Below are 15128 nucleotides of genomic sequence, written 5' to 3' on the forward strand. Positions count from 1 at the left end.
TGCTTCAAACTCGCTCATCTTTCCGCATCTCACAAAAACTTGATTGTATGTATCTCAATTAAAGCCATCAATAGTACTCAAGAACTTCATTTCATTAACAATAACCAGATTCTGCATTTTCAAAGCATTAATGTCGCTTTGAATTCGATCGATTTTCTGTTGAGCTTTCTTCCTGAATTCCTCCATTTTAATAATCAAACGCATTTTTTTACATGCATATACATCTAGAATTTCTGCCATCGAGGAAAAGTCTGATTTTCAATTTCTTCATTTTATTTATCTAACTAATTTTATGAACCTTAACAAATTATTCAGACACAACAACAATCAATTCACAAAACAACAATCAATTCACAAAGTGCAAGATAAAAACAACAAATTAAAAAAAAAACGCAGCAATTGGATTGAAAATGCTAAAACGAAAAAAATGCAGATTAACCCTAAAATATAAGAATGAACTAGAAAACCATAATAGAGAAGTGGTATATACCAGTATAGGTTAGATCTTTCATTGAGATGAAGTAAAGAGGAGGATGGGAGAGAAAGTAGAGATGAAAGAGTTGTCTTTGAATTCGCCTGTTTTTAGATTTCTGAAAATCGAACGTTATTGAAGAAGGAGTGTTTTAATTAGTCACGTGACACTTACGTGGTGGTCAAATGGTTAAGGTAACAGTCAACAAACGATAATCGTTAACAAGTAGTCATTTGCAAACATTTGTATTATATTAGGTAGTTTTTTACAAAAAAATTTAAATAAGGTATTTTTTATAAAAGGGCATATAGATTAGGTATTTTCTTATAATTTTGCCTTTTTATTTTATAATGCTTGTATTGTTATAAGAGTAGTAGAAAGTTGGTGATTAAATCACATGAAGCTTTGATATTCTTGGTTGTCTTAACTTTAACTTGTTAGGTTTCGCACTTAAATTATGCACTTAAATATAATAGTGAAAATTTGAAAAGAATAAGATTATTTAACAACTTTATTCCAAAAATAAGTTTCGTGAAAACTTATTCCCAAAATAAGCGTCCGTACATCTAAACCTACGCTTGGTGTAATGTTGCTGTTACTAACAGCAAAATCAAAAAAAACAAAAAAAATTAGCAAAGCCTCAAGTAACGCGTTTTAAGTTTTCAGTTCTCCTTCCTCGTCATTTTAGTTACTTCCTCATTCCAACCTACGAGATTAAGGAGTTGACCAGTTAACCTTAAAGTCGTTGTTACTAACAGCGACTTGAGGCTTTACTAATTTTTTATTTTTTATTTTTTATTTCGCTGTTAGTAACAGGGACATTACACTAAGCTTAGATTTGGATGTACGGACGCTTATTTTGGGAATAAAGTTTTCACGATGCGTATTTTTGAAATAAAGTTGTTAAATAATCTTATTTTTTTCAAATTTTCTATAATAGTGCTCTCTAACAAGGGCGTGTTTAGCCCCATAATTTCTCTAGTATCGCCTACAAAATTATAAGTGTGTTTATTTTTAAAAGGCAGTTAAAGGCAGTTAAACTCTGTTTCTAAGGGAACTAATAGTATATCTTGGATTTAACATCTCCCAACCATAACTATACAAGTAAATCTAAAATTCAGGTGAATTTGCTAATAGCATTTAATCATTTGCTACCTGCTTCTACACAATTTTAAATTGTTTTGCTATTTAATATGTAGTTTTGATTTTTGATAGAAGTATCCGAGTACCTATAGTTATTTATGGTTAATAATTAAAAAAGAAATAATACTATGAAAAAAGACATAAAAGAATCAAATGGTAACTAATTGCCTATATTTTTTGTTATACTTAAAAAATAAGAGTTATAACAATATTGCTTGATAAATGGAAAGGATTTATTATGCACGTGTAACACCTAATAATCAAAACTAGAGTTAGCACTTAGCTTTTTTCATCGAGATGATTATAGTTTGTTGGGAGCATATTATAAAAAAAATAAATTATGTGGATTAAAAGGGGTTAAAATGTGTAAATGAAAATTAAAAAAAGTGATGATAATCATTTCTAATAACAGCTGGTTTTGGACGAGACGGCCTCATAATGAGACCGTCAATTTGGATCGGCCCAATTTGCACGTGAAAGAATCACAAAATCCCATGCTCAACCAGAGTGACCAGCTAGTGAAAGATTCACAAGATCACATGTTCAACCCGTGACAGATCTTAAACAATTTTTATGAGGTGAACTACTTTATATAAACTAAATGGTTAGGGGGTGTTAAAAAATATTTAAAGAGTCCGTCTCCAACTGATCGTGACAAAGATCCGCTACTGTGTTCAAGTCATCCAAATTTTAAAGCGTCTAATTCAACTAACGAGGTTTTAGAGGTGCCTAAGATCGAGAATGGAGATGATGTACCTAAGATTGAGAATTGACAGGATGTACAATATTTCTGAGCCTTTATATCATTGTGCAATTTTCTTTCTAATATAAGCAGCTCTTGATTTATTTCTATCAATCTCCGGTGAATCCTTTACTACAGTCTGTTCCTGCAGAACTAGACCTCGATTCCTTGATAATATTCTGATGGGAGTTGTTGTAGTCACTGTTGTTGGATCCACATTTTCTGAAACTGCTGGATTCTATGACGGGTTAGATGAATCTGGTTGTACCCTGTGTGGCATAAGTTCCTCACCTTCCCTGACAGAAACCAGCATCAACTGTGAAAAGACAAAAGCAACGTACTCTGTCAGAAACAACCTCTCAGTCAAGTCAATGGAACATAGAGGATTCTATATATGATTGGTGCATCACATAAATAACAAGAGACACCCTTAAAAACATGCTGTCATTAGCTCCATTAGGCTTCTTTACTTGTAGTTTTAAACATCTCTAGAGTGTGTTGAGTGCTGACAATTCTAGACAATATCACCAAATACACCCCCAAGACCAGTCAACATGTTAATGTGAGGATCCAAAACATGATTAATATAAAAGCTCGATTGATAAGTGAATTGAAATCTCTAAAGCCGTTGAAAAGTCATTGTGAATCAAAAACATAGTGTGAATAGAACTAGCATCAACAAAAGAACCAAAACTAACGAAAACATATATATAATTCCCAATAAAATCAAAAACAAAAATGCTCGCAAACCCAAATCATTTAGCTCTCATAAATATGTGTTGAGTGTGAATAATTTATCTTGGTATGTTAATAGTATCCATTGTAGAAATCCCGGGAGAATATGGCTTTAGAGAAGCTACTAGCTAGCTCCCGGGATGCACATGCTCGGGCAAACACTTTTATGTTACTTGAGCAAACATCATGGTGCTCCGACTGGCATCCCATTTGCTCAGTCGAATACCTGCGATTGGCAAGTATATGTCTTGGTTTGCATTTAAAGCTCAGGAGAGCACTTGTGCCCTGTTTTGTTTTACGGGATTCTAATTCTCCTACTTCTCTTCCTCCCATATATATCCCTAACACATACAAAGACATTATTGGGGAGCTTAACAAAGGGTTGAAGAGCATTGTGTGAGAATTTAGAGCTTAACAAGGTTTGAAGGAATCAAACACTAGAGATCCTTGAGACTTTGTGGGTGAGATTAGTGAGAAGTCCTCACTAGTATTCTCTTGTACTCGAGAATCATTAATACAATTGCTTTGTCTTGTTTGGGTGGGTTCAATAGTCTTCAATAGTTTTGCTTGAAGGATGTTCCCACATCCCAAATTGGTGTGTTCTTTCTTGCTTCTCTTTATTCTTCAATTTCATTTGCTTCATGTTTATGTTTACTTCTCAACTGTACAAGCTTACTATGTGCAAATGTTGTTTGTGGACAACAAAACTCTAATTTAATTAGCCACTTAGCCCTGACAATCCATTTGACACTCTTAGGACCCTGAAACCTTCTGGAAAATAATAAGATTAAAAAGTGAGAGAAATGAAATTTCTAGTTCTGAAAACATGTCAATCTGACTTGTTCCTATAGCTCCAGCCTCAGGACTCTTGCAAATATTTGGTTAGAGCAGCTCAAGCATATTCCACAATCTAGACTAGGAGATTTCCTAGAACATTAGGACATCGAGAGGTTAGGCTCCATTTACAAAAGTATTACAGAATAATCGCTGAAAAGGTATTCGTTTAAACAAATTTGCTACACAGTAAACTTCTATAATGAAAATGAGCTGCATATCTATTCAACTAAATCAAACTATCTAACTACCTAATTAATTGGAGCAGTAGACCTACCGTCTTGAACGGATTAGCAAACATACCAGGAATTCAATAAATGTTAAAGAGTATCAACACTCGCTTTGAATTGAAAAATAACCACAAGATAGAAGGCATAGTTATACAACTGTATGAGTTTTGAACTGTAAATTTACTTTCCAGTCCTGGACGTCAAATCTGAAGACAAAGTGAGTGTATGAGACTTTGCCTGAAGCAATTGCTTCAGCAGCTGGAGCATTTTTTGGGCCTACCAAAAGAGAAGAGCAGATTATCCTAACACTGCATCAATAGCAATGAAGTATAATTATGGACTATAAAGTTAGCAGCTGCTCTTACAAACAAAATGACCATTCTCATTGGCAGTGATTTCAGCTCTTCCGTCTTTAACTAAAAATGACAAAGCAAATAAGTTTTCCACTGTCTGTGCAAATGACTTTCTGTTCAGAATCAAATTTTCCAGAAGGACCCTTCGATTTTTCCTCAAAATGCCAAATATGGTCGCCATATTCTTGTCTGTATCAGTTTTCTCTTCTGCAATGTTAACAAGCTACCAAAAGCATAGGCACCAAATAAGCAACATTTTAAACTAAATATGCATGTATCAGCTGGAAAAAACAGATAAACTTGCCAATAGAATAAAAGTTGAGTAGACAAATAAACACTCTTACCTCTTCTGGCCGAGCAAGTTCCGTTGGTTTGACATGTTTTTTTCTAACTGTAGTCTTCCTAGTCTTTAGTTCACAACTCATTGGCCCTAACCTACAAAAAGTTAACATCTAAATATGTTAAAGCCAAACTCCATAACTAGTGAAGAAGTTGAAACCAAAACTGAAAGATTCATAACTCATTACATTGTGCAACATCCAGTGCCTTTTCTAAAAATATGAGAAACTGATATCCCAATGTCTTTCCAAAGTACCGAATTACTCCCGTCAGAACTGCTAGTAGTTGTAGCATGCCGACCAAAATCTCTAAGCAAACACGACACTAAATCAGATGGAGTTATTCCCTCATTTTTTTGGGCCTTGACAGATTACACGAAACTGCTTGTAATTTCCAGCAAAGCCTCTGCATCAGATACTTGCTCGGGAGGCTTCTGAACTTACAATGACAACAAGTATTCAACTTTGATTTTTATAGTTTTTCAAGACTCGAAGCCCCTTTATTAAAATTTAACTTTAATAGAAGAAAACCAAAAGCAATCAGTTGATAAACATTTTACATCATAAAATCCAAAAACATCATCCCAATAGAAGAAATTTAACATCTTATCCCTACTTCACTAGCTTTACTACCATAAAACCTTCTACAAAGAACATCATTTTGAGCTAATCATCTTCTAGATTTCAAAGTCAAGCTGCATGTATCATCAGTTTCAGTTACACAATTTGGTTCACAAAGCTTGTAAAAACTCAAAAATAACCAACAATTACCAAATTGGTTGAATAGTCAAGTTCTTCTCTGAAAAATTCAGAAACATCAACACACCACAGTACACTTTCATATTACATTACATTATCAATTCCCTTCTTTACTTCAATCATTAATTCCATGATACAAACCTAGTAATTATTTAATTACAAATTTTCAAATCTTGTAAATTGTAGTCACTAATACTAAGCCTTACCAAAATATCTCCATAATGGAGCTCCCACATCAGTTGTTATTTGTCTAGCACAACCTATAAATCATATATGCCCAAAACATGGATTTAAAATTAAGGAATACCTTTCTGATGCAAACTCTCAACTTCTTCAAACATAGTCTTGAATTTATCCGAATCCGGCCGCGCTAAATCCTCTTCTACACCTGCTATTTTTAATTAAACTCATCAATACTACAACAACAATACTAAAATCTCAAATTCACCAATAACACCACAAAATTCATAGAGAATTACTAGAAAGTAGGGCTTTGACGGCAAGATATCTGGAATGAAGAATTCTCCGTACAACAACTTCTTCTTGATTTTTTCCGATTCGCTGATTTTCATTAATTTCGGCGGCATTATTGGAAGTAGGATAAATTTTAATTTTTTTACTTCTCAATGGAGCGGAATTGTTTGAAACTACATTAGCTTCATTTCTTCTTCGCTTCAGTTCTCTGACTGTAGCGTTTACGTTGTTGCTAGTGGTTCCTGGCTCTTTCTTGACATTTACCTTTGCTGCTTAACCCTATAATTCGAAATTAAAACTCTGATGGTGAAGACTGTAGCAGATTGGGCGGGATTGAAGAGGAAACAAGCAAGATAAGATATTAATTTGAATTCAAGATAGGAAAGCTTAGAATCAATGGGGGTTGATCGATAAAAAAATACTTGTATAAACTACTATGAATTTTCCCGCACTCTCCAATCCAAAAATCAATTTTGGTTTTTCTTTGGAATATTTATCGGCAAATGCAAACTCTTCCGCATTCGATTATCCCAATTAATAATTCAAGGCCAAATAAGATAGTTGAGACGGTCTCTTACAAAAGTAGCTGATTATAATCACTTTTTTTTCTTTTTAAAATTATTTTTATTTGTCATTTTTGGTTGTTTTTCCTTAAAAAATCTTTCTATCTAATTCTTAAATTTTGAAAAAATTAACCTTGTTTATTCTTATTTTAATATTGCTAATTGACATCACGTGTTTCTCATTAATTTTATAAAAACTTCAGCTAGTCTGTTGAGAGACCATCTCTTTGGGAGACGTCTCTCGGCCTAACCAATTAAACTTAATACCTACTTATATTATTCTTAATGCTTACTTACCATATCCGTAATACCTACTCACAATATCTTAAAAGTCTATTTATATCTTTTTAATGCCTACTTACAATATTTCAAAAAATATTCCAATTAAAAATGGTATTTCAAAGAGAGCGTCTCTCACAAGAATTTTGTGTAAAAACTTTTTTTAATGTTATTGTTCTTATATCTTTTTCATTAAATTTTTTATAATTTTTTTTATGTTTATGGTCCCATTTTTCCTCCAACAAATTTTTTATTGAATAAAATAATTTTTCATGTGAATATGAAGCTCTTATTTATGAAAATCAGCTACTCTTGTAACTTGTAAGAGAGTACTGTTTCTTGATGAGACGATCTCAAAATAAGGAACTCATTTATTAATAATTATATAACTTCTTTTTGATAAATGATAATTTGTATAAATTAAATTATTCATCAGCTACTCTTGTAACTTATAAGAGAGTATTGTTTTTCAATGAAACGAGCTCAAAATAAGAAACTCATTTATTAATAATTATATAATTCTTTTTTGATAAATGATAATTTGTATAAATTAAAATTTAATTCATATATAAAGCACGTATGGCTTGTCTCATACAAGAATTAATGCTCATTTATAATATTTATGACTTGTGAGTATTAAATCTATTGGAAGGTAAACATATCACAAAAGATTATTAGGTTTTTTCTATTTTATCCAATTTTAAAAGAAATAAAGCATATTTCGATATTAATTACTCACACTAGAAAAAAATGATGTTAATTTATAAGTTGAATGATACAAATGAAAGTTTAAGCATATTACTTCATAGATGATACAAGGAGAATCAAATTTCTAAGCCACATAATAAATTTTGAAAAAAAGTAATATAAAAGAGAATCAGATAAGAGACGGTGATCAGAGAGTACCAATTCGGCTTCATGTCAGTGATATAAAATCTAAAATACAAAATGATGCTAATAAGAGAGATGAAGGGAGTAAAAATTAAAGCTTTTGTTTTGAAATAATTTTAAAATTAAGTTTTTTGCAAAGATAATTTTAAAAATGAATATCATGTAAGATCAAATGAATATATATATACACACTTCAAAATGACAAGTTATTTGAAACACAAAACGAAAATCATGAATCCAAACTTTTTAAATTTAAAATTTGAACTGCAAAATTGAAGCAAAAACATACTGACACTCCCGGTCCCACTCACATCACCTTTAATTAAAATCCAGACAAATTTTTAAACCGGAATCTCCGCTCAATTATTCACTTAACACACCAATAAGGCAATACATTTCCGCTTCAACTGATTTTGGGCAGTATTTCATTGGATTAATTTATCATTTTCTTCGTTTTTAATTACTTAGGACATGAATTATTGTATTATTTATTTATCACTCTTAATTTATAAGTTAAGATATAGTCAGGTGAAATTTTATTTTAGTTGTCTCATTACAAAATTATTAATGCCAAATTTTTATAATTTTTTATTTAAATAATTAAGAATTAAGTATTAAATTAGTGTATTTAACTATGTAAAAAATTAAACATTGCAAGTAATTGAAAATGAGAGAAGTATAAAACATAAAAATCCCAATTCAAATTGTCAATGATAACCCAAGATCCACTGAAAGTAAACACTTATTTGTAAATAAAGGCTTTGCAAATATATTAAGTTTATTTGTTTGAAATAAATCAATTTATTGTTTATAATTAACTTTAAAGTTTTTTTGTTAGTCAAACAATTAGAAATAAACAATAATTTTATTTATTTTCAGCAATTATAGCAAATATAAGAATTTATTTTTGATAAATTAAATAAATATTAATTTATTTGTAACAACACCTTTCCATTCAAATTTTATTTAAGTTTCTCTTTTTATAAATACCTCAAAAATCACAATTTTGAAACCCACCTCAAAAAAAGTCCCCTTTTCATTTTCATCAAAACCCTCCAGAAAATCCATCTTCCTCCTTCAAATTTTTTGAAAAAATAAAAATAAAATGAAAGCTTCTTTGAAATTCAGAGAAGAGCAGAAACCCCTCTTCAAAGCCAAAGTACCCCTCAATATTGTAGGGTTACCCTTCCAATCTTCCCTTTCTGCTGGAGATTCTAAGGAACTTTCATTAGGCCTTGGAACTTTCTTCGACTCTGGTCCATCGTTTAGGCTTTCTTATCGTCCAAACGATGCGTTTAACCCTTTCTCTCTCCTTGTTAAAACTGGAATTGGTCACTTCGGATCGCCGATTGATGCCCCCATGACCATGACTGCTGAGTTTCATTTTCTTGGTAACTCTTCAACTGCATCTAATAATCCTAGGTTTTTTCTTCATTTTAAACCTCAATTTGGGGATTTTTCCGTTAAAAAATCGCAGTCTTCGTCGATTACTGCGTTTCAACTAGAATCGAAGCAAAACGGTACCGTTTTCGAGGAAGATAGTTCAATTGAAGTTGTAAACAAGCCGAATGAATTCGACAATGGCGATTATTTCTCTGTCGGAAAATCAGGAAGTAGTATTACGTCGTTGCCCTTGAAATCATCTCTTGAAAGCGCTGTATCAGGGATGATGTTAGGGGCGAAAACGGCACTTCCGATTAAAAGCGGCGCCGTTTTGAAGCTCCGGTGGGGGATTAATTTCCCAGAAGGGTTTCAATCTTTCATGAAGAATCCAACGGCTAGGATTTCGCCACATGGAATCCCATTACTGGTCCTCAACAAGATTGGGATTGAACACGTGGCAAAGGAAGATAAGAAAGGGGGTCCTACTAACGTGGGTCCACAGAGCGGGAGTGCTGCTGACATGGCAGAGACTTGTTTTACTATAAAGCGGCAGCTTGAAACGCTGCGTTCTGAGAATGCAATGTTGGGGAAAGCTTTGGATGATTTGAAGGTTGAGTTTGGTAGTAAGGGTAATAAGGTCAACAATGGAGGTAGAAAATTAATGGAGGTAGAAAATCAAGGGGATGGTGGGATTGGTGAGATTAATAAGGTTTGAATAATCAAGAATTACTTGATTTTTGGAGTAAATTAAGACTATATAAGGATAAAGTTTAAATTTTTATTACTATTATGAATGTTATTTTTTTATTTATACATAAATAAAAATAGAAGTATGATTTTTGATTATTGTTTATTTAATAAAGTATATGTAACTATAGTATATATGCGGGATACACTAAATATGGTAATGATGATGTGACCATGTAAATTTTTAGGGTGGTTCATGTTTTTGGTTGGCAAGCTATGTTTAGTTCTTCCCTTTAATTATAATGAGTCATTATAATTAAAGTGGAGAACTAAACATAGCTTGCCAACTAAAAAATTAACAACCCTAAAAATTTACGGGCTGTATATAAGAAAGAATTTTGTATTTATTTTATGCCATGTTTGAAAATGATATTTCATTTGGAAATTTGAAATTGGCTCAAATTTATTGTTTGGCAAATCAAAAATTTTCAAATTTAAATTTGGATCAAATTATACCATTGTTTCTAAAGTAGTTAAAGTTGAGAATGACTACTCAAATCTTGTCATTCTCAAAATTTTCATTTATGATTTCATAATTGAAATTAATAATTTAAAATAATATAATTGTTCCCAAACACTATATATTATATAATTTAATATTATTTTTGTTTTGAAAACATAAGCACTTCATTTTTTTTGGCAAATAAAAATTTTTCATCAGAAAAACCAATATACACTAAGGCAAGAAAAACTCGGCCTTTTTTATTTGCATCAGTGTGGAAACGAGGCTCACCTTATAGGAAGGGTTTTCTCGTCCCACTCTTCATGTGCATATGAGAAAGGAGAGGCCTAAAACAGCCATCACATTGGTGTCAGCAAAATGTCTAGAAGCTATATAGATATAACTAAAAGAGCTACACAAAAAACACCAGCATGCAACACAACTAGCAGAATGTATCAAAAAACCAAATATAGACAGGATCCAAAGACACCAGCTGCATCAAATAAACAAAATATCTGCAAGCATGGCACTAGACAGCAGCGTGTAGCAACGAAGCTTCAAAGACAGCAGCAAAGCAGATCGGCATTCACAAGATGCAAAATAGTAGCAACTATAAGGGGCCATCGACCCTCCTCAAAGAATCACCAGCACGCAACAGCAACAATTGCAGTTGACAAATCCAACACCAGCAACAAACACCATCAGAAGACGACCAACAAGCACAAACTAAAAAAGCAAGAAATTCAGCTAGAAGCACCAGCACATAAGCTGACTAAATGGTAACAAGCAACCAGCAGACACAAAAACAAAAAAATCATCAAATTTGGCAACCTGCAGCTCACAAGCTGCTAGATCAAGTAAAGATATGCTCCGACCAAACTCTACTCTTAGAAGGCTTCTTAAAGGGAATAGAGAGGGCTCTGACCTTTACGTCATGTTTCAATTCACTCATAAAAGAATCAATACGCCTCATTCGCAGTGGCCAAATTGCCTCATTCCTCGTACGCCAAATCATGTAAATTAGGTTGGAAAAGCAAGCCATGAGGATTTGTTGTTGAATCTTAGGCAATTTTTTAACCCTACTGATAGACCATGAAATAATTGTAAATATATTGTATTAGCTAAATATAGCATGGGATACCTAAATTATAGCCCTACCATTATTATCCTAGATTATAGCCTAAATTATTGTAAATGATTGATTATATAAATATGGTATATGATGTAATAAGAAAGGTAAGGAATTATATTCTTACATGGTATCAGTGTTCTTCCTTCTTCACGCTTTCGCATTCTTCTTCCTCTAATCATCTTCTTCCATTGCTGTATCATTGTATCAGTGTTTGTAACAGCAATTACTGTATCCGTGAACCATGAGCGCATCAAAATCCTCACACTCCTTCCACCCGGCTCTTGCCGTTTCAAACATCAAGACCCATGTTCCGATCACACTTGAAATGGAGAACATTCAATATGCGAATTGGGCTGAATTATTTAAAGTTCATTGTCGGTCTCACCGCGTTCTTCACCATATTATCAAACCCAAAAACCCAGACGGGACAGATAAAGAACCCGATGATGACCACGATATGTGGGATACCCTTGATGCTGCTGTAGTTCAGTGGATTTATTCCACAATCTCCACGGACCTGCTCAACACCGTCATTGAAGCAGATGTATCGGCAATGACGTTATGGAACCGGCTTCGTGATTTGTTTCAAGACAATGAAAATTCCCGGGCCGTAGCTTTGGATCATGAATTTAACAACACCTATTTGCGGGATTTTCCATCAGTCTCCGCGTATTGCCAGCATCTCAAAACGCTGGCTGATCAACTCAAAAATGTGGGAGCCCCGGTATCGAACAACCGTTTGGTGTTACGAATGGTAGCCGGTCTCACCTCCGCGTATCAAGGGGTTGCTTCTGTCATTCGCCACAAGAAAGTTTTACCCCCGTTTTATGAGGTTCGATCGATGTTGGCATTGGAAGAGGCTAGCATGAAGGGAGTGACGGCTGGGGGTGATGAAGCTATGGTGGCCGCTGCTAAGGACACCAATGACTCCTCTGATTATGGTGCTCAACGTCCTGATTATGATGGCCATATCAAATTACCCAGAAACCGAAACAATAAAAGCCGCAACAATGGTCACGGTGGACGTATCAACAGTGGTGGTTATGGGCCCAGAACTGGTGGACGTGGTAACCGTGGTAACAGTGGTGGTAACGGTGGCTCGAGGGGTGGTCACGCTGGCGGACATGGATCACAACACCAGTGGCAGCAATGGTGGTCTTTGATGCAACGTTTCCCATGGGCTATGCCTCCTTGCCCATACCCAACTCAACCTTGGGGAAGACAACATGGGCTAGGACAATCTGGAATATTAGGCCCAAAACCTCAGCAACAGCAGGCCCATGTAGCAGATTCACAGTGGACTCCAACTGCTATTGAGTCCGCCATGCACACCATGACTCTTTCTCCACCTGATTCTAACTGGTATATGGACACTGGGGCGACGTCTCATATGACATCCACACAAGGTAATCTCTCGTCTTATTTTAATATGAGCAAAAATAATGGCATTACTGTTGGTAGTGGTCAATCAATTCCAATTCGTGGTTATGGTCATACTTATTTATCTTCGCCCAACCCACCTTTATCTCTCCACAATGTCTTACATCCTCCAAATCTAATCAAAAATTTAGTGTCGGTGAGGAAATTTACTACTGATAATAATGTGTCTGTGGTGTTTGATCCTTTTGGTTTTTCTGTGCTTGATTTACAGACCGGGAGGCGGCTAATGAGATGTGATAGTACGAGTGACCTCTACCCCATTACTTCCACCAGTCAAAATTCAGTCTCTTCTCAAACTGCTTGTCTCGCATCGACTCTTTGGCATAACCGTTTGGGTCACCCAGGAGCCTCTATTTTACAAACTCTTCGGCATAATAAATTTATTGAATGTACTAGTACCTCTAGGTCTAATACGTGTCAATCTTGTATTCTTGGAAAGCACATTAAGTTGCCTTTTGTTTCATCTACTTCAACTACTTTTATGCCTTTTGATGTTATTCATAGTGACCTTTGGACATCTCCTATCTTGAGTTCATCGGGACACCGATATTATGTACTGTTTTTGGATGATTATTCAAAATATCTATGGACTTTTCCCATTGCTAATAAATCACAAGTGTTTTCAATTTTCTCATCACTAAAAACTCAAATTCATACCCAATTTGAACGACATATTAAATCCATACAATGTGATAATGGGCGGGAGTTTGACAATACTTCCTTTAAGCTATTTTGTGAGTCTAACGGCATTTCATTTCGCCTATCATGTCCTCATACTTCATCCCAAAATGGAAAAGCCGAAAGGAAAATTAGATCAATAAATAATATCATGCGAACTCTCCTTATTCATGCTTCCATGCCCCCATCTTTTTGGCATCATGCTCTACATATGGCAACATACCTTCTAAATATTCTTCCAAGTAAATTATTAGCCAATGAGTCTCCTCTAAAAATCCTCTACCAACGAGATCCTTCATATTCTCACATTCGCACTTTCGGTTGCTTGTGTTATCCTCTTTATCCGTCTACTACAATAAACAAATTACAAGCCCGATCTACTCCGTGTGTTTTTTTGGGGTATCCACCTAATCATCGTGGTTATAAGTGTTTTGATTTTTCTAAAAATAAGATAATTGTATGTCGACATGTTCAATTTGATGAACACGTTTTTCCATTTGCTAAAATAAATACACACCGACAATACAATTATAATTTCTTGGATGAGGGTATGTCACCATATATGCTTCATGAACTCCAAACGCATGCCTCCCAGCAGTGTCCAGCACAGAATGTCATCCCAACATGTGCGGCCCAATATACCACGGCCCAATCTCCATTGCTCCCTTCTCCCAACTCTCTGCCTCCTTTACACCCATTCCCTACAGCAACTCAGGCCCACAATCCACCTAGCCCACATACTGATTCTTTAGACACATCAAATCCCACACCACAGCCCACGTCCATTAGGGTACAACGTCCCGTAACAAGAAGTCAACATGGTATTTATAAGCCCAATCCTAAATACAGCATCAATCAAGCTCATCATACCACGGTTACAAGATCACCTATCCCACGTAACCCTTTGGATGCCCTTCGTGACCCGAATTGGAAATTGGCTATGCTAGATGAATTTAATGCTCTTATTAAAAATGAGACATGGGAATTAGTACCGCGTCCACCCGATGTAAATATTATTCGTTCTATGTGGATTTTTACTCATAAAGAAAAGTCCGACGGTTCTTTTGAGAGGCATAAAGCCCGCCTTGTAGGTAATGGTAAAACTCAACAGGTTGGTATCGATTGTGGAGAAACTTTTAGTCCGGTGGTCAAACCAGCAACGATCCGCACTGTTCTCAGTCTTGCTTTGTCGAAAACATGGCAAATTCATCAATTGGACGTCAAAAATGCCTTCTTACATGGGGACCTAAAGGAGACAGTCTATATGCATCAACCAATGGGGTTTCGTGACAAGGTGTATCCCGATTATGTCTGTTTACTGAAGAAATCTCTGTACGGCCTTAAGCAAGCACCTCGTGCATGGTACAAAAGATTTGCTGATTTTGTGTCTGCTATTGGGTTCACTAACAGTAAATCAGATAATTCATTGTTTGTTTATCGGAAAGGATCTGATATGGCCTACTTATTATTGTATGTTGATGACATTATATTGA

The 15128-nt window shown here is 34.6% G+C and overlaps 2 protein-coding genes and 1 pseudogene across 2 annotated transcripts; 2 read left to right on the forward strand and 1 right to left on the reverse strand.

The window, feature by feature from the left end:
• Window positions 1-602: 602 nt before the first annotated feature.
• LOC130825725 (non-structural maintenance of chromosomes element 4 homolog A-like) lies at window positions 603-6646 on the reverse strand (annotated as a pseudogene).
• A 2162-nt stretch (window positions 6647-8808) lies between these two features.
• Window positions 8809-10042, forward strand: LOC130826858 (uncharacterized). Its single transcript, XM_057692462.1, has one exon. It carries the CDS (start codon window positions 8919-8921, stop codon window positions 9909-9911), a length of 993 nt encoding a protein of 330 aa, XP_057548445.1. The 5' UTR covers window positions 8809-8918; the 3' UTR covers window positions 9912-10042.
• A 1716-nt stretch (window positions 10043-11758) lies between these two features.
• Window positions 11759-13391, forward strand: LOC130810775 (uncharacterized). The gene is made up of 2 exons (XM_057676904.1): window positions 11759-12923; window positions 13169-13391. The coding sequence occupies exons 1-2, from the start codon at window positions 11759-11761 to the stop codon at window positions 13192-13194; spliced, it is 1191 nt and encodes a 396-aa protein (XP_057532887.1). The 3' UTR covers window positions 13195-13391.
• Window positions 13392-15128: the final 1737 nt, after the last annotated feature.

The sequence above is a fragment of the Amaranthus tricolor genome, chromosome 1 (genome assembly GCF_026212465.1).
Source record: "Amaranthus tricolor cultivar Red isolate AtriRed21 chromosome 1, ASM2621246v1, whole genome shotgun sequence".
NCBI classification, from domain to species: domain Eukaryota; kingdom Viridiplantae; phylum Streptophyta; class Magnoliopsida; order Caryophyllales; family Amaranthaceae; genus Amaranthus; species Amaranthus tricolor.